The sequence below is a fragment of the Scyliorhinus torazame genome, chromosome 11 (assembly GCF_047496885.1).
Source record: "Scyliorhinus torazame isolate Kashiwa2021f chromosome 11, sScyTor2.1, whole genome shotgun sequence".
Classification (NCBI taxonomy): Eukaryota; Metazoa; Chordata; class Chondrichthyes; order Carcharhiniformes; family Scyliorhinidae; genus Scyliorhinus; species Scyliorhinus torazame.
Window position 1 is genome coordinate 135,205,327 of NC_092717.1, and position 24,848 is coordinate 135,230,174.

General features: G+C 44.0%; 1 protein-coding gene across 4 annotated transcripts in view; it reads left to right on the plus strand.

Moving 5' to 3' along the window:
* The window catches only part of LOC140385541 (peroxidasin homolog), a 757,374-nt gene that overhangs the window by 407,925 nt on the left and 324,601 nt on the right, over window positions 1-24,848 (plus strand). For 3 of the 4 annotated variants that reach the window (XM_072467791.1, XM_072467793.1, XM_072467794.1), the window contains exon 5: window positions 6,466-6,537. The exons of the other annotated variant lie outside the window; for it this stretch is intronic. In XM_072467791.1, the coding sequence (XP_072323892.1) occupies window positions 6,466-6,537 (72 nt within the window). The remainder of the gene's footprint in view (window positions 1-6,465; window positions 6,538-24,848) is intronic. 4 annotated transcript variants of the gene reach the window in all.

The following is a 24,848-nucleotide window of genomic DNA, read 5'->3' on the forward strand; positions in this document are numbered from 1 at the left end:
ATATCACTCCTGGCCCCCACTGTGTCTTGAAGCCTGACCAAGTCAACATCGGGGCCGGTCTCCTTGGCGCCATTGTTGCGAGCTGGCTGGGGTTGGCTGAGCAAGTGCAGCTTAAGTGCTGCTCGACCTTGTTAGCGGGGGGGCTGGTGAGCGCGGTGCCGGCGAATCGGCGAGCGAGCCTTCATTTGCGGCGAGAAGCTTGTGGTGCCTCGTTAAGTGGACCAATTAACGTTGAATAGCGTTACCGGCCTCGCTGGGCCGAGCACCGGGAAGCTCACTGCACTTCCCGTTCACCAGCACACTTCGAAATCTTTCCGGAGAATCGCACCCGACATTTCCTATCCACACACCTCCAGCCTCTCATGCTGCCCAATGCACCAGACTCCTATCACTCACTCGTCAGCACTCCCTGACACTCAAGACTCATGCCTAACATCCACATACCCCATCTGACCCTCTCATATCTACCATTACTGCTAGTTTCACACTCACTATTCACTGCCTTCATGTATCTCCAGCAAATCAGGCGCATCATCTCAACACTGCTAACGCAATCACTGACAATCAGCCCATCCTCCAGCAGGGCGAGGGGGACGCACAATATAAGGGTCGGGTTGGAAACATCTGATGGGTCAGTACATGTTTTAGATTGCTGCTGTGAAGCATCTTTGAACACCATGGCCACAATTCTCTGGCCGTTCGCTGGCAATGGGGTTCTCTGGTCCCGCCGGCAGTGCTTCTCCAACTGCGGATTTCTGGCACCGTGGGGTGGCTTCAACGGGAAATCCCATTAACAGCGGCGGGAGCAGAGAGTCCCGCCACCAGCGAACAGCGCGTTACCTCCCACTGCCGAGAAAAACTAGGCTGGGAGACCAGAGAATCCCACCCCAGAACATGTCAAAGGCACTATATAAATGTAAATTATTGTTATAAAATCTGCTGCCGCCATGCCACAAATCTACCTTATCGATGATATTTTGACCAAACTCTAAATTGATTATAATGCAATAGATATTGCAAATGAAATATAATAACAAGACATGAATAGGTTAAAATAAGTACTTACAGAGAAGGTGAAAAAAGAATTATCAATTCTAGTCTCTGTGGAAAAATGCTACAACTCGCCATTGAGTATTATCCTCAGAGATGGATTCTTTTTAAGTTTCCATTATTTTTGCTGCCTCACGGCGCTGAGGACCTGGGTTTGATCCCGGCCCTGCATCACTGTCCGTGTGGAGTTTGCACATTCTCCCCGTGTCTGCGTTGCTTTCACCCCCACAACCCAAAGATGTGCAGGGTAGTTGGCCACGCTAATTTGCCCCTTAATTGGAAAAAAAGATTTGGGTACTTTAAAATTATTAGAAAAAAAAGTTTCCATTATTTTATGTCCCTTACAAAGAATAATTTCGAAAGATAATTAGCAATTTTCAGAATTTTGTATTCTCCATGTAAAGTGAAATGAATTTCACACGCCCTGTTATAAATAAGCTAATAGTAGCTTAAACCATGTTTACTCAAACATGTATTTAAAAAAAGTATTCAGTGCTCAGTGATGTCTGGTGCTTTCAGAATAACATGGTTCAGGGTGAAGAATTAATGAAATCCCCTTAAATGTGATAACATCTTAAATCTTGCAAAACCATATTTATTGCAAATTAATGCTGCATGCTTACACAATGTCCTGAAACATTAATGAACTCTGATTATAGTTCTGTGTTCACAGGCTGCCTGGATTATTATTGATTAATCATTTTTGCTGGATGCCAACTTTTAAAAATTAACAAAGTTAATTATTTATGGAAAAGCAATTTTAGTGTTACCGTTGAAAGCTAGCACACTGACAGAATTATAATCGGCAAATCATTTGCTGATGGAAAGTATCCTGCTCAACCTTCAATAGCTACTTTTCAGCAAGAAACTTGGTTGAGTGACAGGACCACACATTTTACCAGTTCCGTTTCCTGTCACACATTGCAAAACCACACAATGTGCATCATTTTCCATAACAATGCTTGTTTTCAATGATAATAGAAGTGCCCCTGACATTTTTTCTTTAATTGAGGAAGCAAAATGAAATGCCAAGGGCCATAATGCACCAAGTTTAAACAGTCTTGTCAAAGTGGACGTGGAAAGAATGTTTCTTTTCGTGGGTGAGTCCAGAAATAGGGGGCCCTGTTTTATAATTAGGGGTTGTGCTTACAGGGCAGAGGTGAGGGGGAGTTTTTTCTTTCAGAGGGTTGTGTGACTTTGGAACTCTCTGCCTCAGAAGGTGGTGGAGACGGGGCCATTAAATATTTTTAAGGTGGAGGTAGATATATTTTTGTTCGGCAAGGGAGTCAAAGATTAGCGGGGGTAGATGGGAATGTGGAATTCGAAACCCAAACAGATCAGCCATGATCTTACTTAATGGAAGAATAGATTCAAGGGGCCAAATGCCCCTATTTCATATGATTGTAGCATCAACTAGAAGATAGCATCAAACAAGAAGTAAGGATTAGTTAGTGGCAAACTTGGCAGTTAATTAAAATTGGAGGTAGACAGAAAGTGTAAGGATGTGAAAATTTCCAGTTTGGAAATCGTGGGAAAGAATTAGTTAGAGAAAGACATTGCACAATGAGCCCTGAGATTTCTCCCAGAGGAGAAATAACTTTGGGTGTCCCAGTAAAATTGGTAGAAATGTAAAAGTTACAAAAGACAGAATGAGGGAAAGGTTTGAGGCTGAGGGTGAGAAAGAAATATCCCATTCGACAACGGCCGGAATTCTCTGGTGGTTGCAATTCACTTTCCCCACCAACCGCACACCCCTGCTTACGGGTTTCCCGGCGGCATGGGTGGTTTTAATGGGAAATCCCATTGACTAGCAGCAGGAAGATAGAATCCCGCCTCTAGCGAATGCCACGCAGCTGAGAAACACACGGCTGGGGAACTGGAGAATTGAGGCCAACATGTTTTTGTGTTCAGGAGTGTAAGAATTTGCAATAATAATAGAGGTTGTGCAAGTACTGATCTCAGATGGGAGGCTTTATGTTATATAGAAGGTACAAGAGAACGTGTATTTAACCCTTATTTGAAGGAACAATTTAAAATTTTTTAAACTAGAGGTGGAATTGAATGGCATCTCCTGGGGTGAGTTTGGAGGCAGGGTTAGCCTCGGTGGGAACCTCACCACATTCCTGTCTCTGCGCCAATTAAGTCTGAAAATGGGCAGCAGTGGTGGTGGGGCAGGTAGGCTCTCATTCAAATGCACTCAGTGCCTTATTAAGGGATCCTGCATCGGGAAGGTGCGGGACGGGTGGGGTGTCCTGCCAAGAGCTAACCACATCACATCATAGCTGACATGAGGTTTGGGTCCCTCTGAGCATTCTAGGCCTCTGATTAGCCAGCAGCTCTTGGGGGTGCAAGATTCTTCTCTCGGGCGCTTGATCCTGTCCAGTTTCTCTGACCAGTATGTGCCTGATTCGCACTTCAATAGGGCAAGCCTTTCAGACAGGAGGCAATGCAGAGGTCTCATCGGCTCACCAATATCCATGAACTACCACTCTACTAACCTGGTGCTTTGGTTGTTTTAAGGTCTTTGCAGAGTCACAGCCTTTTTAAATTCATGGGTTAAATATTTGACAGTATTTTATAAGAAGCACGTCATTTTCTTTCCTGTATTTTTGAACTTTTATTTATATATGTGGAAACCTTAGAGGTTTGACTTCTCCACAGTTCTGAAACATGAATAGAAATTAAACGATTTCAGGCTTTTAAGACCTGCTTCAGACAACAATACCTAGATTTTTTTGAATGTATTGTCAGCAGCAACTCATTTGATTTAATGGGGTACCAAACCATTGTCATTACGATTTAAACAAAACTCAAGTCCAATCTCTAAGCACGCTTGCATCTGCAGTGAGGAACCTACCTGTCCAATAGACAACAACAAAGACTTGCTGATTCACAGGTGAGTGACGTGGTTCCTGCAGTTAGAGAAGATAAAGTATGGGTTAAGGGGCTCAGCAAGGGAGTTTGAGAAAAGGTGGGGTATGTTTGTGACCGTGTTTGAGGAGCTGTTCGTCGCTGGGGGGGGCGGGGGGGGGGGGGGGGGGGGGTGATGGGGAGGGGGAGGTGAAAAAGGAGAAAACTCTGTACAAACTGTATAGTTGATTGTTGGGAAGAATGTTTCCCGGGGTGTTTATTTGCTGTAACCTACTTTGATACAAGTTTGAATAAAATGTGTTTTAAAAAAAAGAATATGACATGATTTCCAAGGTGCAGGTGAATGGCACTTGAGAATGACCTCCACATAGTTATAATGGAGCAGACTAGAATGTGACCGGAATTAAAGCTGCTCTACCTCAATAGAAGAAAACATTCAACTTGAGATTCTCAAACATACTTTCAGAGCTTTAAAAAGAATTACCACAGGAAATGTTTTCCAGGTTTTGGCAAATCCTTGCATTTTGACGTTTTCCACTGAAATCGTCACTGCTGCCAAGTTTTCTTCCCTGGTGTTTGTTGTGTGGCTTTGTATTACATTGTGGGACAGGTGTCAGTGTTTTTCTTCTGCTTTACATTATTTTTAAAAACAGAATTGTAGACCAGGGCTTTCCTTGAAAAATACCGTGTGACAGGAAGAATATTTTGATGACATTAATGCACATTTTAAAAACTTGAAATATATTTAATTGCTGCAGCATTTCAAAACATGAGTTACCTGTTTACAGTTAATAATTATTCCAGCAATGTAATGGATGTGTAAAAAAAAATCAAATGACAGCTACTCGATGATCTTACGTTATTGGGCCATTTTTGCCCCTTTCCTCTCCTGGTGTTGCTTGAGTTCAGCCTGCAGCTACTGGCTTTCTTTAGTTTATTCATGTATCATAACTGAAAACAATTTGGTCCTCGTGCAACACCCACTTTCCAGCAGCAGTTATCAACCAAAGGTGGAATTTTGTCAGATTTTTCTCTCTCTATAAAGGACCAAGGTTCTTTTCAATGCCTCTGAGGGCAATCAGCTCAGTAGAGAGATTGGTAGTTTGGGGTTTATTAGGTGCCATTCTATCTTGAGCAATTGTTATAAGATTTTAACTAGTTGTGAAAGATTGCCAGTTCCATTGTTTCTTTCTTTTATGTTATATGTATACATTCTGTAATATTACATCTTGAAATATAGCTACATGTTATATTGATGATTATTACCAAGTGAGTACATGGGGATAATAAAACCACTTAATGGGAAAAGCTTAGTGGTGAGCAGACTATTCACTGCGTCAATTATTCCTATAAGCAGACAAATTAAAGTGCCTTCGGCAAAATTAGCCATTTTAATCAAATTTTTATTGGTAGGATTCCATTAATTGGCATGTACTATATAGCCTGTCTATGATTAAATTTTATGGCAGTCACAATTAAATATTGACTGGGCAGAAGAGGGAAAGCACAGAATATACTTCTTTGAACAACTTAAGGTGATTAAGCATGTTATAATTAATTATTGCGGCAAAATTCAATTAACAGAAGCTTTATTAGATTTTTTGCTGTGTGCATTATTCCCTCTTCTGTTTCCTACTACTGTAAATTGGAAGGCTTTCTTTTCGCTAATAATATTTTGTATTTTGAAAGTTACTTAGCAGGTTAACTTATCAGAGGTCAGTCACTCACTGTTGTGTGCAGCATTTGGGCACATGTCTGTTTCTGACTTTGAAACTGAAAGGAATCCCGGATGTAACAACTGAAATTATTAATCAGAAGAGTTGTTAATTTTTTCAGTGATGATAGAATTCCACCAATCCATCTAACAGGATATTTTGGGTATTATATGCATCAAATATTTTAAGCAGAAAAATCAAAATTCGTAAGCAAGATATTCTGAGCGAATGGTTAAGTAATCTTTAAATGTTGGATAATAATCCCAAGCATGGAATCCTTTACCTACTTTCTGGTTTTTCAATACTTTAAAAAAATAACTTGCAAGTTGTTTGGCCAGACTGTAAGCAACTGGGGGACAATAATGAGTGACAGCAATGGTGGCAACTAAAGAGGGTCATTGACATTGAATGTATTGGAAGATGCCAATTGTTTGAGATGTAAGGAAATTGTAAATACTGTTTCACATTTATGAAATCATATTGTCAATGTTGTTACAGAATAGAAGGATCAACTGTTAGCTGATAAAAGTTATTTGTGGAATTCTGTCATCCCTCCAGAAAAAATTGGGAAGAGCCCCAGCTGTTAGGATTGTTGAGTTTTACTCTGTGTGAAACACTTAAAAATGTGTGAATACAGTCGAAAGGCCAATGTGATAGAGTTACTGCCTAACACATTGGTACTTACATCAGGCGTTTAATCCTCGTTACACAGGAAAGCTAGTCCAAAAGAAATCTCCAATTTACAGTAGCTTGGGTTGGTTTCTGAAAACAAACCACATCCCAGGCATCAATTCTGAATACTAACTCTTAACGTGAATTCTTTCAACAGATACATTCATTTCAACCACATAGAGATACTAGAGCCAGAAACTTTTAGCGATCTTCCCAAACTAGAGAGATTGTAAGTGCTGCATGGACTGCTGTTTAATCTATTTTCTGTGTGTTGTTGTTATTGAACTAACTGATCAAACTAATTGCTTTTTGCACTGGGTTGGTAACTAACATACTGTAGTTCCAGCCACAAATCCCTCAAACATCTAGATTGCAATGAAGTCTCTAAACAGTTTTAACAATGCTAATCAATAGGCACTTTTATATTATTGACCTCAGGAGAGTAGCACTCAAATAAAAACCCATAAGCAATGTGCATTATTCGCCCCTGTTCAGGTAACAGTCATGTTGCCCGATAAACTGTAGGTCCATTGGCAGCCAATTTAGCAAACGAGGCAGACTCTTTGTGGAAGCCCTGACTTGTGTATTTGCAAAGTCGGCTTCACCCTGCACCGATCCTCTGCCTGGTGAGGGGGCTAGGAGCCGCGCGGCCTAAAGCATCCAGCTTTACCTGTGAGTATAGCCGCATAAGCTGGGTCCATGGCCGTGTATGTGCACGGCGGTGGTCTGCGGTGACTATGCTGTGCAACATGCTGCCGGCCGCGCAAGAACCTGACCTGCCATAAACTGCCCCCCTGTAATGACCCACGCCATCCCCGGACCACCCTCACCAGTCCCCCAACCCCCACTGAAGCCCCCCCTGCCAGCGGAACAGCTGCCCCCCGACTGTGACGGCACTGGACACAGTCCGCAGCCGCCACGCGAGGCCACGAACATTGCGAGGACACTAACTCACGCCGTAGGGGACTCGGCCCATCGGGGTTAGAGCATCAGCGGAGGGTATCAGGTGACGTCCTGAGGCCGTCCATACGGTGTGCGCTGTTCTCCCCTAGTATGCTGTTTTTGAGGGGATGGAGCATCGCAAATATGACACTGTTCCTGATTACAGCATAAACGTGGATTCTCTGGCCGATCGCCGAACGCGATTTCGGCGTCAGTGGTCGGAGAATCCCGTCCCATGACCTTCTGCTTTTTGTGACCCACAGCAATGTGGTTGACCTTTAACTACCCCTCAAGGGCAATTTAATTCCCATGAACGAATATAGAAAAACATTTATCAACCTCACACAAGTTCATTTTAGCTTTCAGTAACACGTTTCTGAAATGTTAGCATCAAAACAAGTCTTCCTGGCATGGAGACATAACTAAACACAATGAACAAAGGTATCTAACTCAAGCTAGTTATAAGTTGTACAAGCAATTTGATTCATTATCACAACTTAGGATGTATTTCAGAGGGCTATTTAACAAATGAAACATGCTACTGATGTTATATTGCAAAGACTCTTCATAATACAGTAAAGAAATCCGTGAGGCCTCATTTGTGAATGAACTCCCATAATCAACTTACATGAAAAATGAAGTGTAATTCCACTGCAGCTTGATATAGTTGTATGAACCAGCAATCTCTTTGATTTTCAGTGAATTATTTTTAAAAATAGAATGGTATGACTTCCATTTCTACGTAGAATAATGAAATGGGTTTCAGGACATTTACGCCTCAGTTGGTGGTATTGTAAATCTGGGTATCATTGCAAACTAGTAGCTACTCACTTATACAGAGGACATGGATTTGATTTTATTTGCATCTAGGTATAAATATTTTGAGAAAACACAAATAATTTTTCCTACAGTTCAAAGATTGCATGAATAACCCGATTGCAAAGTTAAGCAGTCTGTACATTTATTGACCAATTTACGCAATGCAAATAAATGCATGCAAACATTACGTTGGTAAAATGGAAGGTGCTAAAGAGGAGGTGAAAGAGGCACTTTGACCATTTCTATGACAAGATGTTCTCTCAGAACAAAATACTAGAGTCAATGACTAATATAATGGGTTCATGTTTCACTGGCTAAGATTTAAACAGGCTGTATTATTCGAAAAATAAGGACTATTTGCTCTGGATATCATTCAAGTGGGGGAACAAAAGGAATATTGTAGTGATAGGAAACAGTAGTCAGAGGGATAGATCATGGGCTGGATTCTCCGAGCCTCTCCACCGAAGTCGCGCTCATTGCGGGAGCAGAGAATGGGCGTCAGACCCGCGATCGGGTCCGACGCTGCTTCCGCGATTCTCCGGTCCCCGGAGAATCACCGCCAATTGGGCGCACGTGGTCCGGGGTCAATTTTCCAGGTGCAGCTGGCCGAGTTCCCACTGCCGTGGTTCTCTCATGGTTCCACCTGGCGGGCACCCGGCGTGGCGGCTGTGGACTCAATCCGCGGCCGCCCTGGTAGGGCGGGAGGATCATTCACTGGAGGTGGCCTCCAGGACGGCCAGGCTATTGATCAGGGGCCACCGATCCGCGGGCCTGCGCGATCGGGTGGGGGGGCTATCTTGGTGCTGGTCCGCGGTGTGGGTCGGCCGACACAGGCCGCCACCGTGCACATACACGGCCCCCCGACCGGAGGTGCAGGGCTCCGTATCGGCAACTGGAGCTGCGGGGAGTACTCCGGGGCCCTGCAAATTGCAGAATGAGCCTGGGCTTACTCCAGGTAAGTCCAGAGTGATTTGTGCGCATTTTGCCACGGGCGTGAGGACATAGCCCCATTATTGGAGAATCCTGCCCACTAATCTCTGCAGCTAAGATGGGAGCTCGAAAGTCCTTGTTGCCTGTTCGGTGCCAGGGTTAAGGACATTTCCTCATGGCTGAAGAATAAATTGAAGTGGGAGGGTCAGCAACCAGTTCTTATTGTCCACATGGGAATCAATGACCGAGTTAGAGCCAGGAATGATGTTCTACTCAGAGAGTTTGAGAAAGTACTGCCAAATCAAAATGCAGAACATCAAAGGTAATCATTTCTAGATTGTTACCTGAGCCACATGCCAACATAAATAATAATCTTTATTGTCACAAGTAGGCTTACATTAACACTGCAGTGAAGTTACTGTGAAAAGCCCCTAGTCGCCACATTCCGGTGCCTGTTCGTGGGGTGACACAGAGGGAGAATTCAGAGTGTCCAATTCACCTAACAAGCACGTCTTTCGGGACTTGTTGGAGGAAGCTGGAGCATCCGAAGGAAACCCACGCAGACACGGGGAGAACATGCAGACTGCACACAGACAATTACCCAAGCCGGGAATCGAACCTGGACCCTGGTGCTGTGATGCAACAGTGTTAACCACTGTGTTACTGTGCTGCCCAATTGGCATAGCGTCAACCAGATTAGAGAATTAGATGTGTACCTCAAAGACTGGTGTGGAAAGAAGGGGTTTTGATTAATGGGGCACTGGCATAAGCACTCAGGGAAGAGGGAACTATTCTGTTGAAATGGCCCCACTTAAACCAATGTGCTGTCCAATTGCGTAACGAGGGCTGTAGACAAGTTTTTAAACTAAAAGAGCGGGGAGAGTACCTATTATTTCAGAAAGACAGACAGAATGACAAAGGAAGAAGGGTAGCCCTATTAGTAAAATATAACATGAAGACATTAGTGAGGAAGGATCTAACCTCAGAAAATCATGACATTGAACAAATATTAGACATTTTAGGAATAGCAAGAGTCATCAAATAATGGTCAGAATAATTTATCGGCCACCTAACTATCATTGTATTGTTGGAGAGAGGATTAAAAAAAAATATTGGAGCTTGTAACAAAGGCAATGTGATAATTGATGAGGGCTTTAACCTTCATATGGACTGGGACAATCAAGTTGAAAAGGATGGCCCAGAAAATGAATTTGTAGAATGTTTTCATGACAGTTTATTGGGGCAATACATTGTCAACCCAACTAGGGATTAAAGCTGTTGTTATCTAATATTGTGCAGTGAGGAAGGATCAATTAGTAATAGTAAAAGATCCAACAGGAAATAGTGATCATAATACCATTGAATTCAATGTTAAGTTTGCAACTGACAAGCATAAATCGCAGACAATAATGTTGAAATAAGCCAATTATCTATGTATGAGGGTATAACTGGCCAAGGTTGATTGTGTCAATAGACTAAATGGTACGGCAGTAAATAACCCATGGGAAACATTCGAAGAAACAATTCAAAACATTCAACTAACATCCCTCTGGAAACAAAAGATCAGCATGAAAGACCCATCTGTGGCTCATTCAGAAGCTAAGGATATTATGAGATTAAAAGAAGAAGATAATAATATTGCAAATAACAGAAACAAGTCCCAGGATTGGAAGTGTTTTAGAAACCAGCAAAGAGCCACTAAAAAGGGTAAAAATAAAATATGAGACTCAACTTGCCAGAAATATATAAGTATATAAAAAGGAAGAGAGTAGCTAAAGAGTCGTCCGAGGCAGAGACAGGAGAAATTATCATGGAGAATGAACAAATCACAAAGGCATTGAACAGATACTTTGTGTGAATCTTCACAGCCGAAGACTCCACCTGCATATCAGAAATAATCTGGAGGGATAAAAAGATTGAGAGACCTAAAGTAATTAATATCAACAGAGAAAATAAGGGACTAAAATCCCCAAAATGCCCAGGACCAGATGGCTTACACCTTGGGGTCCTGAAAGAGATGGCCACAAAGATAGTGAATGTGTTAGCTATGATTATGCAAAAATCCTTTGATTTAAGAATTATCCCATCAGACTGGAAGTTGATAAGTGTAACACTGCTTTTCCAGAAAGTAGGGAGAGAGGCAAAAAGTAACTACAAGCTAGTTCGCCTAACATCAATTGTTGGGACAATCCTGGAATCTATTATTAAGGAAGTCTTAACAGACTACTCATAAAAACATTGCATGATTAGAACAAGTCAACATGGTTTTACAAAAGGGACATCGGTTTGACAAATTTATTAGCATTTTGAAGGTGCAAGTAGTAGTGTAGCTATGTGGAACCAGTAGATATAGTATACTTGGATCACTGGGTGCATACAATGTCTGGGCATTTAAATGAGCCAAATGGCCGGGTGACTCGCGATCGGCCTGGTGCCCGGCGCGGAGCCCGATTTGGGGCTCCCGCAGGATTCACCGTCGCACTGGGCGCATAGTCATGGCTGAATCGTGTCCTTGGTCCTCGGTGGTGGAGACCAGTAGTGATTCCCGCTGGCTTCATGTTGCGTGGGCAGGTGGGAGAATAGTGTGAGTTAGGAGAATTCGGCTTAAAGCCGATTGTGAATATGTTAATGCCACTTTTAATAGGCTATTCTGGCTCACACCCAGCGAAGGCTGCAGCGGGCTGGAAGCGTAGCGCACTATGCGGGAATTGCACCAGGCACAATGCGGCTGGAAAATTCCCCCTAAATATTACTGTTGAAAGAGACTTGTGTGTGCTCGTTCAAGAGACATAGAAGGTTAGCATGCAGGTTCAACAAGCGATTGGGAAGGCAAATTACATGTTGGCTTTTATCGTAAGATGATTGGAATACAGGAATAAAGAAGTCTTGCAACAATTGTACAGGGTTTTGTTGAGACGACGTCTGGAATACCTTGTGCAGCATTGGTCTCCATATTTAAAGAAGGATATACTTGTATTGGAGGTGGAACAGGGAAGATTCACTGAATTGGTCCCTGGGATGAGGGGGTTGTCTATAATAATAGGCTGAGGAAATTGAGCTTATGTTCTCTAGAATTTAGGAGAATGAGATGTGATCTCATGTGAATGTACTTAGAGGGCAGAAATTTCCCCAAATATGTCGGGATGTCAGGGTCAGAGTGAAAACTGGGGCGAGATTCTCCGACCCCCCGCCGGGTCGGAGAATCGCCGGGGGCTGGCATGAATCCCGTCCCCGCCGGTTGCCGAATTCTCCGGCACCGGATATTCGGCGGGGGGCGGGAATCGCGCTGCGCCGGTTGGCGGGCCCCCCCCCCCGCTCGATTCTCCGGCCCGGATGGGCCGAAGTCCCGCTGCTAAAATGCCTGTCCCGTCGGTGTAGATTAAACCACCTACCTTACCAGCGGGATAAGGCTGCGCGGGCGGGCTCCGGGGTCCTGGGGAGGGCGTGGGGCGATCTGGCCCCGGGGGGGTGCCCCTACGGTGGCCTGGCCTGCAATCGGGGCCCACCGATCCGCGGGCGGGCCTGTGCCGTGGGGGCACTCTTTTCCTTCTGCCTTCGCCACGGTCTCTACCATGGCGGAGGCGGAAGAGACTCCCTCCACTGCGCATGCGCGGGAATGCCGTCAGCGGCCGCTAACGCACCCGCGCATGCGCCGACTGGAGATGTCATTTCCGCGCCAGCTGGCGGGGCACCAAAGGCCTTTTCCGCCAGCTGGCGGGGCGGAAATTAGTCCGGCACGGGCCTAGCCCCTTAAGGTTGGGGCTCGGCCCCCCAGGATGCGGAGCATTCTGCACTTTTGGGGCGGCGCGATGCCCGACTGATTTGCGCCATTTTGGGCGCCAGTCGGCAGACATCGCGCTGATACCGGAGAATTTCGCCCCTGATGTGTACCTTCCAGATGCATAGCCGAGTTTTCACTCCAGTCACTCTGGCACTTAGTGCACAGTTAATCTGGCGGCATGGTTTTTGCTGCCATCTTGGGGCGTGATAGTGCCAGCCCACTTAGATTGTGGTGCCATCTTTAATTGACTTCCCGATCTGTACAAAAAATAAACACCCGCCCCCCAATCCCTCATGGACTACCCCCCCCCCGCCCCCCCCCCTCAAGCATTGGGGAACCACCTCCCCCGGCCACGCAACCATCAAGGCCCCCCCCTCCTCCCCCCCCTTCCCCCCGCCTCCTACCACTCAAGTATTGGGCACACCCCTCCCTCAGGCATCAGGGCGATCCCGCTCCTTTCAGCATGGGAGCATTCCACACGTGCCCCTCACAGGTATTACCCCCACCCCTTTACTGGCATTGATGCCCCTCTCCCCCCATACTCATCTCCACTCCTCCCCCCCCATCCTCCCCAGCTCACAGGCATCTCTACCACTCCCTCAGAGGCATCCCTACCCCTCACAGGAATTGCCACCCCCTCCTCACAGGCATAACCACCCCCCCTCCTCACAGGCATCACCACCCCCTCCCCTCCTCACAGGCATCACCACCAACCCTAACAGGCATCACTATCACCCCCCCTTTCACTAGCGTCGCCCCCCCCCCCTCTCACAGACATCGGCGCACACCATCTCTCATCATGCAGAAGGGGAACGCCCCCTGGTAATGCCAATCTGGCAATGCCGCCCTGGCAGTGTGAACTGATTGGCACTGCCAAGGGGAATGCCAACGCAATGCCCAGCCATGTCTCCAACCATCCTGGAACTATACGTACGGTGCACCTTCTGAATAGTCATCATAACTGGTTTTGTTTTTTGAGTTTTTACTCCAGACTCTCTGGTACTTAGAATTGGGGAACCACCTCCCCCGGCCACGCAACCATCAAGGCACCGCCGCCCCCCCCCCCCCCGCCTCCTACCACGCAAGTATCGGGCACACCCCTCTCTTGGGCATCAGGGCGATCCCGCTCCTTTCAGCATGGGAGCACTCCACACGTGCCCCTCACAGGTATTACAGAGAATCTGGAGCCATGTTTTGGCGTTGCCATCCTAGCTGGGTGGGGCATGATAGAGCTGGTCCACTAAGATTGAGGTGCCGTCTTTAAATGACTTCCCGATCTGTACAAAAAACAAACTCCCGTCCTCAATTCCCTCACTGACACAGAGGAGCCACACCCCACAAACATCGGGGTGCACCCCCCCCCCCCCCCCCGTCATGCAACCATTATGGCACTGCCCCTCCACCATGCACGTATTGGGCACACCCCTCACTCAGACAGCGGGGCAACCCTGTCCCCTCTCACAGGCATCGCCCCCACCCCCTTACTGGCATCGGTGCCCCTCCCTTCTCACAGGCATCTCCATCCCTTTATCTCACAGACATATCCACCCCTCACCCTCCTCATCTCCTCATAGGTATCTTCCCCCCCCTCAGGCATCACCACCTTCCCCCCCCCCCTTACAGGCATTGCCACCCCCCCTCACAGACATTGGTGCCCCTCCCTCCCCACAGTCATCAGCCCCACATTCAATAAATCCACCACTCTCCCCTCACAGACATCGTACCCCCCTCACAAGCATCGCCATCCCTCTCACAGTCATTTGCGCACGCAATCCCCCATAAGGAGAGGCCCCCCAATGGGGTTCATCAGAGGCTTTACCTCTGGTAGTGCCAATCTGACAGTGCTGTCCTGGTTGGCACTGAACATAGAACATAGAACATTACAGCGCAGTACAGGCCCTTCGGCCCTCGATGTTGCACCGACCTGTGAAACCACCCTAAAGCCCATGTACACTATTCCCTTATCATCCATATGTCTATCCAATGACCAATTGAATGCCCTTCATGTTGGCGAGTCCACTACTGTTGCAGGCAGGGCATTCCATGCCCTTACTACTCTCTGAGTAAAGAACCTACCCCTGACATCTGTCCTATATCTATCTCCCCTCAATTTAAAGCTATGTCCCCTCGTGGTAGACATCACCATCCGAGGAAAAAGGCTCTCACTGTCCACCCTATCTAATCCTCTGATCATCTTGTATGCCTCAATTAAGTTATCTCTTAACCTTCTCTCTAATGAAAACAGCCTCAAGTCCCTCAGCCTTCCCTCATAAGATCTTCCCTGCATACCAGGCAACATTCTGGTAAATCTCCTCTGCACCCTTTCCAATGCTTCCACATCCTTCCTATAATGCGGCGACCAGAATTGCACGCAATACTCCAAATGCGGCCGCACCAGAGTTTTGTACAGCTGCAACATGACTTCATGGCTCCGAAACTCAATCCCCCTACCAATGAAAGCTAACACACCGTACACCTTCTTAACAACCCTCTCAACCTGAGTGGCAACTTTCAGGGATCTATGTACATGGACACCGAGATCTCTCTGCTCATCCACACTACCAAGAATCTTACCATTTGCCCAGTACTCTGTCTTCCTGTTATTCCTTCAAAAATGAAAATGCCATGGGGGAATACCAAGGGACATCCCAGCCATGTCCCTAACCACCCTGGCGGTGCATCTCCTGCATAGTCATCATGACTGGTTTTCGATTTAGCTGACTTTACATCACGTTGGCTAGGTGGGACAATACGCTGAAGGCGGAAGTAGCGGCATTAAACCCTGTAATGATATTCAAAAGTATTATATAATATGCTAATCAGGATCGAGCCCTTCCTGGACGTGAACCTGATCATATCATCAGAGGGAGGCTGGGAAGATGGCATTCGGAAATCCTGTTTTTGGTCTTTGACGAGATTTAGTGGCCAGTATGAGATTTGCGGCTAGCATGGCTGCTAAATCAAGGCCAGAGATTGTATTTGCTGGTCAGGGTATCTAAAACATGGGGGAACAGTCTCAGGATAAAGGGACGATCATTTAGGTCTGAGATGAAAATAAATTTTCTTCAATCAAAGAGTTGTGAATGTTTGGAACCTTGGGTTCTCCATGATTGAATACATTTAAGACTTGGATAGGCAGGTTTTTGGTCACACAGAGAATATGTCAGGAACGGGTGAGAAAGTGGAGTTCACAGAATCATAGAATTATAATGGCACTAAGGAAGACCATTTAAACTTGATTTTTCTATTTGTAAACCTGTAACAAGCACATCTGAATAGCCAAGATGTAGCTCTCACATTCTCAAAGGATATCAAACTCAGATACAGGTGTACTTTAAAAAAAAAACCTCAACTGCTGACAATTGACCAGCTTATTTGAAACGTCTATATTTTAAATTTAGTACATACTACATTTTTGCAAAAATGGCATTGCAATAAAGGAACCAAAACAAGGTAATTTGCATTTGATGTAATTGGTTTGTTCTGCATTCTGATAATTTCTTGTTGAGCTTGGATGTGCTCATACACAGTAATTATCATTAAATCCTCCAAAAATAATATTTCAACTGTTCAAATAAACTCAGGATTTGAAGTATTTCTGCTGAAGTATTTCTGTTGATTTTTTTGCCAATATTCTCCTGGCAATCCTCTCCTGAAGGCACTGACTTATGCCAGCTAAAATCAAGAAGATTAAAATCATATTCCACCAGGCCATTGTCCTTTCCACCCTGATGTCTGGCACAGAATCCTGGGTCTGTTACAAGCGCCACATCAAAGTTCTGGAAAGCTTCCAGCAAAGACACCTGAGATTCATCACAAGAATTCAATGGCAGGACAGAATCACAAACAATAAGCGCCATAGAATCATAGAATTTACAGTGCAGAAGGAGGCCATTCGGCCCATCGAGTTTGCACCGGACCTTGGAAAGAGCGCCCTCTCTAAGCACACACCTCCACCCTATCCCCGTAACCCCATCTAACCTTTTTGGACACGAATAGCAATTTAGCATGGCCAATCCACCTAACCCGCACATCTTTCGCCTGTGGGAGGAAACCCACGCAGGCATGGGGAGAAAGTGCAAACTCCGCACAGACAGTGACCCAAACCAGGAATTGAACCTGGGATCCTGGAGCTGTGAAGCAACTGAGTTAACCACTGTGCGACCATGCCCCCCCCTGTCATCTGTCATGCTGGGCTCAACAGCATGGTACCCTTCACATAATTCAACTTAGTGGGCTGGCAAAGTCGTCCGCATGAGTGACTGCTGAATCCCCAAACAGTTCCTCTAAGGGGAACTGTCTCAAAGTGAACAGCATCAAGGTTGTCAGTACCAATGATACAAGGAAACCTTGGAAAAAGACTTACAAACCTTTGCATTGCAGACCACCTCTTCTGAGAAACAACTGGAGCCATAGGGTGGCAAGTGTTATGGGCCAGGGTTTAGAGAACCCCAAAGTGTATCATGGAGTGCACCTGATCCACAACTTTTAATGGATTGTTATATGGGGAGCACACTGCCCACTCTACAGGTGTGGTACAGCAGAAATGGAAAAGTATTTTTTAAAGCAAAACAATGTTTATTCTATGAACTCAAGTTAACCTTTTTAAACCATACAGTGAACATCTTAGCAACTATCAATTCAAATACAACCCCAAAAGAATATAACACTAAGTAATCCTTAATAACTTACCAAACAACATCCAGAAAGCAAAAGAAACACCTTTTACCAGAAGCACATCAGGTTTATATTCATTAAGGAGAACATTTATAATTCTGAATTCACCAAATGGTCAAGAGGCAGTAGTTTCATGGAAGAGAGAACAGCAGTACAACTGCTTTGTCTGGCTACAGCTCCAACACTGAAAACAAAACTAAAACTCACCCTGCAGCAAACAGGCTAAAACAAAACTAAAAAGCTGACAGACAGCCCAGCTGCACCCACACTCTGACATCACTGATAAACACACATTTCTTAAAGATGCATTTCTTAAAGGTACTCTCACATGACACCTCCCCCCAAGAAAAAAAAACCATCAACTTCAAGAGCATTTCATTTTTCACCTTTTCACCATCCTTTAAGAAATGCACACAGTAAATATATTTTATTGTTTCAAAAAACAACACACGCAAACAGGTGTAATAATATAGTTCATTTTTTTTTCATTTTTCTTCCTCCAACTGAAATCCTTCTCGATTGATAGTCTCTTTGAACAAGAAGGTCTCTGCACGATCCATCCATTTCTTTGCGCCTCGGCATTTCTCTTTAAAGTCAGATACTTTAGTTCATTCTGACTACAGAGTCCCTTGTAATTCTCCAACACATGAGCATTGGTTATCACAGGTTTCAGGCAGTCAAATGTCCGCTGTCCACTGACATTTTCGACGTTTCTTCAGCAAGTCCATCAGTGGAGCAACCACGCTATAAATATTTTTAACAAATGTTCGATCAAATTCACTCATGCCAAGAAATTGCATTATTTCTCGTCGTCTTGAGGGTATCGGAAACTCCTCAATAACCGTTGTCTTCACATCCCGTGTGACCATTCGACCCTGTCCATTTGTATGGCCAAGGAAAGTGACTTGGGCTTTTCCAAATTCATTTTTGGCTAGGTTTATCACCAAACCCGTCTCCTGAAGTCGATCAAATAACTCCATCAGATGTTTTAAATGTTCTTGCCAAGTCTGGCTGATAATTACCAGATCGTCGATGTATACCGCACAATTGGGTAATCCTGAAACGACTGTGTTAGTTAACCGTTGAAATGTGGCTGGGGCGCTTTTCATGCCAAATAGCATAATTTTGAATTGGTATATACCATCTGGAGTCACAAAAGCTGAAATCTCCTTCGCCCTTTCAGATAAAGGTACCTGCCAGTAACCTTTAAGTAAATCCAGTTTGGAAATAAAAACTGATTGTCCCACTTTCTCAATGCAATCCTCCAAATGTGGGATAGGATAAGAGTCCATTCTTGTAACTGCATTAACCTTTCTATAGTCCACACATAACCATTGGGTACCCTCTGGTCTTGGTACCATCACTATGGGTGAGCTTCATTGGCTGCAACCCACTTCAATTATGCCATTTTTAAGCATACTCTCACTCTCTTTGTTAACCTGTGCCAATTTAAAGAGTTAAGTCTATATGGATGTTGTTTGATCGGAACAGCCTTTCCCACATCTACATCATGTATAGCCATTTTAGTACTTCCCAATTTATCTCTACATACTTGCTCATGTGATATCAATAACTCTTTCAGGTCAGTTCGTTTTTCCTCTGGAAGATAACTCAACAGTTTATCCCAATTTTTAAGAACATCCTCGTTTTCCAAATTAATTTGAGGTATGTCAAATTCACAGTCATCTGGATTTGGTTCGTCACTTTGAGTTAGAATCATTAAAACCTCCTCCTTTTTCTCTCCTTCCCTTTCAAAGTACCTTTTAAGCATATTCACATGACACACTCGGTGAATCTTCCTTCTATCTGGTGTTTTTAACCACATAATTCACCTCACTTAATTTCCTTTCAATCTGATAAGGTCCACAAAACCTAGCTTTTAAAGTTCACCTACCACTGGTAACAATACTAAAACTTTATCCCCACTGGCAAAACTACGAACTTTGGAGTTCTTGCCCGCTACCCGTTTCATCCCATTTTGTGCAACTTTCAAATGTTGTCTAGCCAATTCACCTGCTCTATTTAATCGTTCCCTAAAAGTTGACACGTAATCTAATAATGTAATTTCCGAATTCTCACTCACCAATGTTTCCTTAATCAATTTAAGCAGTCCTCTTACCTCATGACCAAAACATGGTTCAAAAGGACTAAATTTGGTTGACTCAATTTGGCAACGTTCTTCCAAACTACATAACTTACCATTAAAGATTGACTAGCTCCCGAATTTCTTAAAATTGTGACTTCTTTACCTGCTCCTCCTGATACACATGAGTAAACTTTACCCGCACAATTAAATTATTTAAAGAGACCTGGCATCTTCTTATCAATCACCTCTTGTTCAGGCTGTACAATCTCTTGCACATCCTTCACATCACTTGGGCTTTCCTTTACCACTTTCACAAACCCCACTGTCTTATCCTGTTTTACCACATCAGCCTTCCCAGTGCTTTTCTTCAACCACCAACACTGTGACTTTACATGGCCGAGTTTATTACAGTGAAAACATTTGAAACTTTTCAGTCCCTTCCACCCTCCTGGATTTCTTTTTAAATCTGAGGTATACTCTCCTTATTATCTCCCATCAGATCACCTTAACTTTTACCACTTGAGTATTTCTCATGTCGCCAGTTTCTATCCCTCACAGGCTGAAACTGATGTCGGAAACCAAGCTTTGATTTATGAACTTATACATAATCATCTGCCATTTCTGCTGCTAACCTCACAGTTTTAACCCTCTGCTCTTCCACATGAATTCTCACTACATCAGGGATTGAATTTTTAAACTCCTCCAAAAGTATAATTTCTCTGAGAGCTTCATACATTTGGTCTATTTTCAAAGCCCTTATCCACCTATCAAAATTACTCTGTTTGAGTCTTTCAAACTCCAAGAATGTTTGACCAAATTATTTTCTTAAATTGCTAATCCTTTGTCTGTAAGCTTCAGGCACTAGTTCATATGCACCTAAAATGGTTTTTTTCACCTCCTCATTCGTCTCAGATGTCCCCTCCGGTAGTGATGCAAACACTTCCAGATTTGTTTGAATCAGTAATATCCACATGTCCTGTGGCCATTTCATTTGTTTAGCCACCTTCTCAAATGAACTGAAAAATGCTTCTACCTCCTTCTCGTCAAACCGTGGCAATGCTTGGACATATTTAAATAGATTCCCACCAAGACTTCGACTTTGACCCTCTTTCTCACTATCCTCATCACTATCAACCAGCCTGTACATTTCCCTTTACGTCTTTCCAATTTTTACTGACTACCATGTTTCATGGGCATTTTCTGAAGTTCAAACTCTCTCTCTTTATCTTTTTTCCCGATATGTATCTCCCTTTCTCTTTCTTTTTGTTCTGCTAGGGCTATTCTTTCTTTTCTCCTTTCTTCTCTCACCTTTTCTTTTTCCTCACTCTCTCTTCCTTTTCCTCTTTATCTCTTTCTTTTTCCGCTCTCTCTCTTTCTTTTTCTTTTGCAGCCCTCTCTCTTTCTTTTTCCTCCCATTCAGTATTCAAGCTGCTTTAATTCTTTCTCATGTTCCATTTGTTTAATTTGTAACTGAATTTTTGACATTTCCAATGAGTCAAACTGTATCTCAGGCAACTCTAAATGCTTAGCCACCACCATAATTACCTCATCTTTTCGCATTTTGTCAGGTAATGTTAACTGCAATGTTTTTGCCAAATCTAACAGTCTGCTTTTAGTCTCTATCCGTAAGGTATGCGTGTGACCGTCTCCACCCCCAAAATCTTCATTTCCTCTGAAAGAGCCATTGTCCACAACACACTCCCCACTTAAACTAGAATACCACACCTGATAAGTAACCACAATATGCTCACCCCTCACTGTATTTAAGTTCACTAAGCCAATCCAATAGATAGACTTTTATCCAGGATGAGCCCCCATTTGTAATGGTCCAGTATGTAGAGAACCCCAACGTGTACCATGGTGTGCAGCTGATCCACAGTTTTTAATAGATTGTGGTATGGGGAGCACACGGCCCACTCTACAGGTGTGGTACAGCAGAAATGGAAAAGTATTTTTAAAGCAAAACAATGTTTATTCTATGAACTCAAGGTAACCTTTTTAAAACATACAGTGAACATCTTAGCAACCATCAATTGAAATACAATCCCCAAAGAATACACCACTAAGTAATCCTTAATAACATCCTAAACAACATCCAGAAGACAAAAGAAACACCTTTTAACAGAAGCACATTAGGTTTACATTCACTGCGGAGAACATTTATAATTCTGAATTCACCAAATAATCAAGAGATCGTCTTTTCATGGCAGAGAGATCAGCAGTACAGCTGCTTTGTCTGGCTTCATCTCCAACACTGAAAACAAAACTAAAACATACCCTGCAGCAAACAGCCTAAAACGAAAGTAAAAAGCTGACAGACAGCCCAGCTCCACCCACACGCTGACATCACTGATGAACACCCATTTCTTAAAGGTACATTTCTTAAACACCCATTTCTTAAAGGTACTCTCACATGACACAAGCATTGACATTTAATTCATTATGCTTCAAAGACCATCTATGCCAACTTTTGAAATGCTTCATGCCCAGAGGAAGGCCGTAGGTGGCACAGCTCTAAAAGTTCCCTGAATCGCCAACAACAACATAATCTGCCAGTTCTGTGGACGTTCATGCCCCTCTCACATCAGACTCTTCAATCATGAGAAGTTCGATAGAAGATCATTAAGTCACTTATAGCTCGGACATACTCAAATAGCCAGCGATCTACCACTAAATATTCCCGTACCAGCCTCCCCGAACAGGCACGGAATGTGGAGCCTAGGGGCTTTTCACAGTAACTTCATTTGAAGCCTACTTGTGACAATAAGCGATTTTCATTTTTAATTTTCATTTAAATGTGTTTACTTTCCATGAGTCATGTGCCTTCCATTGTTTCGCAAGTGGCTATTTTTTACACGTGAAACCTTGAAAATTACTGATAACCTACTATTTGACTGCAGAGGACATCTCAGCCAACCTTTTTTCTTTCCTACCTGAAATATACCATGCCATTCCCGCAGCAAAGCACTGGATCAATCTTAGGAGAAGCCAGGATGACCAACCCTTTAAAAACCTGTAAGTGCTGTTGTCAATTATAAGATGCTTACTATCATCCCAGCTGGCATCAGCCACACAGTATTGACAAGGGACCTGAGTTCCAAACTTGCCGATCAAACATTCACTAGATCAACATACAGGGAGTCCTTGGACTTAGGACACAACTCATTCCTGAAAACCTCCGTGGGTGAGATCTTCCTGCTGTTCACGCTGGGGGAATCTTCTGGGCTCGCCGACGATGCATCCCTGCCATGGGTTGCTCGGCGGCATGGTTGAATTCAATGGGAAATCCCATTGGCAGCGGCAGTACCAAAATATCCTGCTGTTGGCCAACAGTGGCCGATTCCTGCCGCCAAAGAATACGACATGGGGAGGCAAGAGAATCTTGCCTTGTATTTTCTCCAAAATAACCAAGAATTCTGCACCCAATCACCATGGGCTGGATTCTCCGTCGGCGGGATCCTCCGTTTCGCTGGATGCGCACTCACGCCCTCGGAGTTCCCGATGGCGTGGGGTTGCTTCACAATGGGAAACCCCATTTGCCAGCTGGTGGGTGGACGAGCCAGCTGCCGGCGGGGGCGCGCCGCACCAGAAAATGGGTGTGGCAGGACAGAGAACCTGCCCCATCTCTTGCACCAAAGTTTTGCTTTTCAGCCATTATTACGGGCAAAGAAAATTAAATTTGAGGGAAGTGCTTGGAAAAAATAAAAGGCACCAAGTACTGTGAAAATGTGCCCGAACAGCAACCGAACGTCGATGAGTACAAATGAATGCCACTGATGTGGCATTGTAAAGTCAAAACCGTTGTGGGAAAGCCGAAACAAGGTGTCAATTTATAAACGTTGTAAGAGCAATTCGTCGTAACTTGGACATGATAAAGTTGAGGACTGCCTGCACTGAGAAATCCAGGGAGCAGTCGGTTGAGCAAGAATAACTTATAGTTACACTTAAACTGACTAATGGTTATATCTTCAGTTGTCACATTTTGTAGTCTTTGATTTGAACAAATTGAGCAGCAAATTCCTTCTGCTTTGAAACTGCCACAAATGCAATAATTTTGCAAAAGTTAGCATAGTAAACCTGGAGTCAACAGATTGGATCATGATTCAAAATATTTGACAGGCATGAGTTCTGACAAGCCCGTCCACTGCATCTGCATGGTTGAGATACTTCCAATGTAAATGAATAGACTTTGACAACTTTCTTGCATTTCTTTCAGACAATGTTGGAAAATAAAGGATCAATGGCTTTGCAGTGCCTATTATGTAGTAATTTGCTCATGAGTTTTGCCCTGAACCTAAATCTTTTGTTAATTTTACATTAATCCATTGTGTGTATAGATTATAGAACACATTAATGTACAGTGACTCAATAAAAGAAAAAATATAATATGAGGATTATCTACCGGGGCAGCACAGCAGTGGTTAGCACTGCGGCCTCACAGTGCCAGGCACTCGGGTTCGATTCCGACCTCGGGTTACTGTCTGTGTGGAGTTTGCACGTTCTCCCTGTGTCTGCGTGGGTTTCCTCCGGGTGCTCCAGTTTACTCCTACAGTCTAGATATGCAGGCTAGGTGGATTGGCCATGCTAAATTGCCCCTAAATGTCTAAAGGTTGGTTGGGTTACAGGGATAAAATGGGGGTTTGAGCCTAGGTAGCTGGTCTTTTGAAGGGTCGGCGCAGACCCGATGGGCCAAATGAGTTCCTTCTGCACTGTAGGGATTCTATAATTCCGTGAATTCTACTCTATTCTAATTTTTAAATAAAGCCATCACAATTCTTTTACTGTATTTTTAAATAGATCAGGACAGATAAAGCTGAGATTTGATATTTGTTTATTCATTGACACATCGCAGGGATAAGATGTAGAGTTAGGGACCAAGGACGTACACCAAAGACTTTAATTCCTCTGCTCCCTCAACAGAATTTCTTAACTTGTTGAGAGTGTCCATTCAGCAATTTGTGTTTTTATTCATTCAAATGTAGGTGCAAAGATTATGGGTGAGAAAGTGAGTGATTTCAGGCACCTTGGTTAGTGGTGGCAGAAGATGCATATGTGGATATTGAAATTGTTCAACGGATTAAGTCTGGCCAGAATAATTTAAAGAGGTGCAGTGGACCTGTGCAGTGCACTGAAACTGAAAGGAAGAATCTACAAGATAGTAGTGAGACCAGCCTTGTTATATCGTGCAGAAGATTGGGAAACATCTAGGAGGGATACACAATGACTGGATACTAATAACACTGAGATGGCTGTATGGAGTGATGAGAAAGGACAAAATCAGGAACCAGCACATCAGCACAGGGCA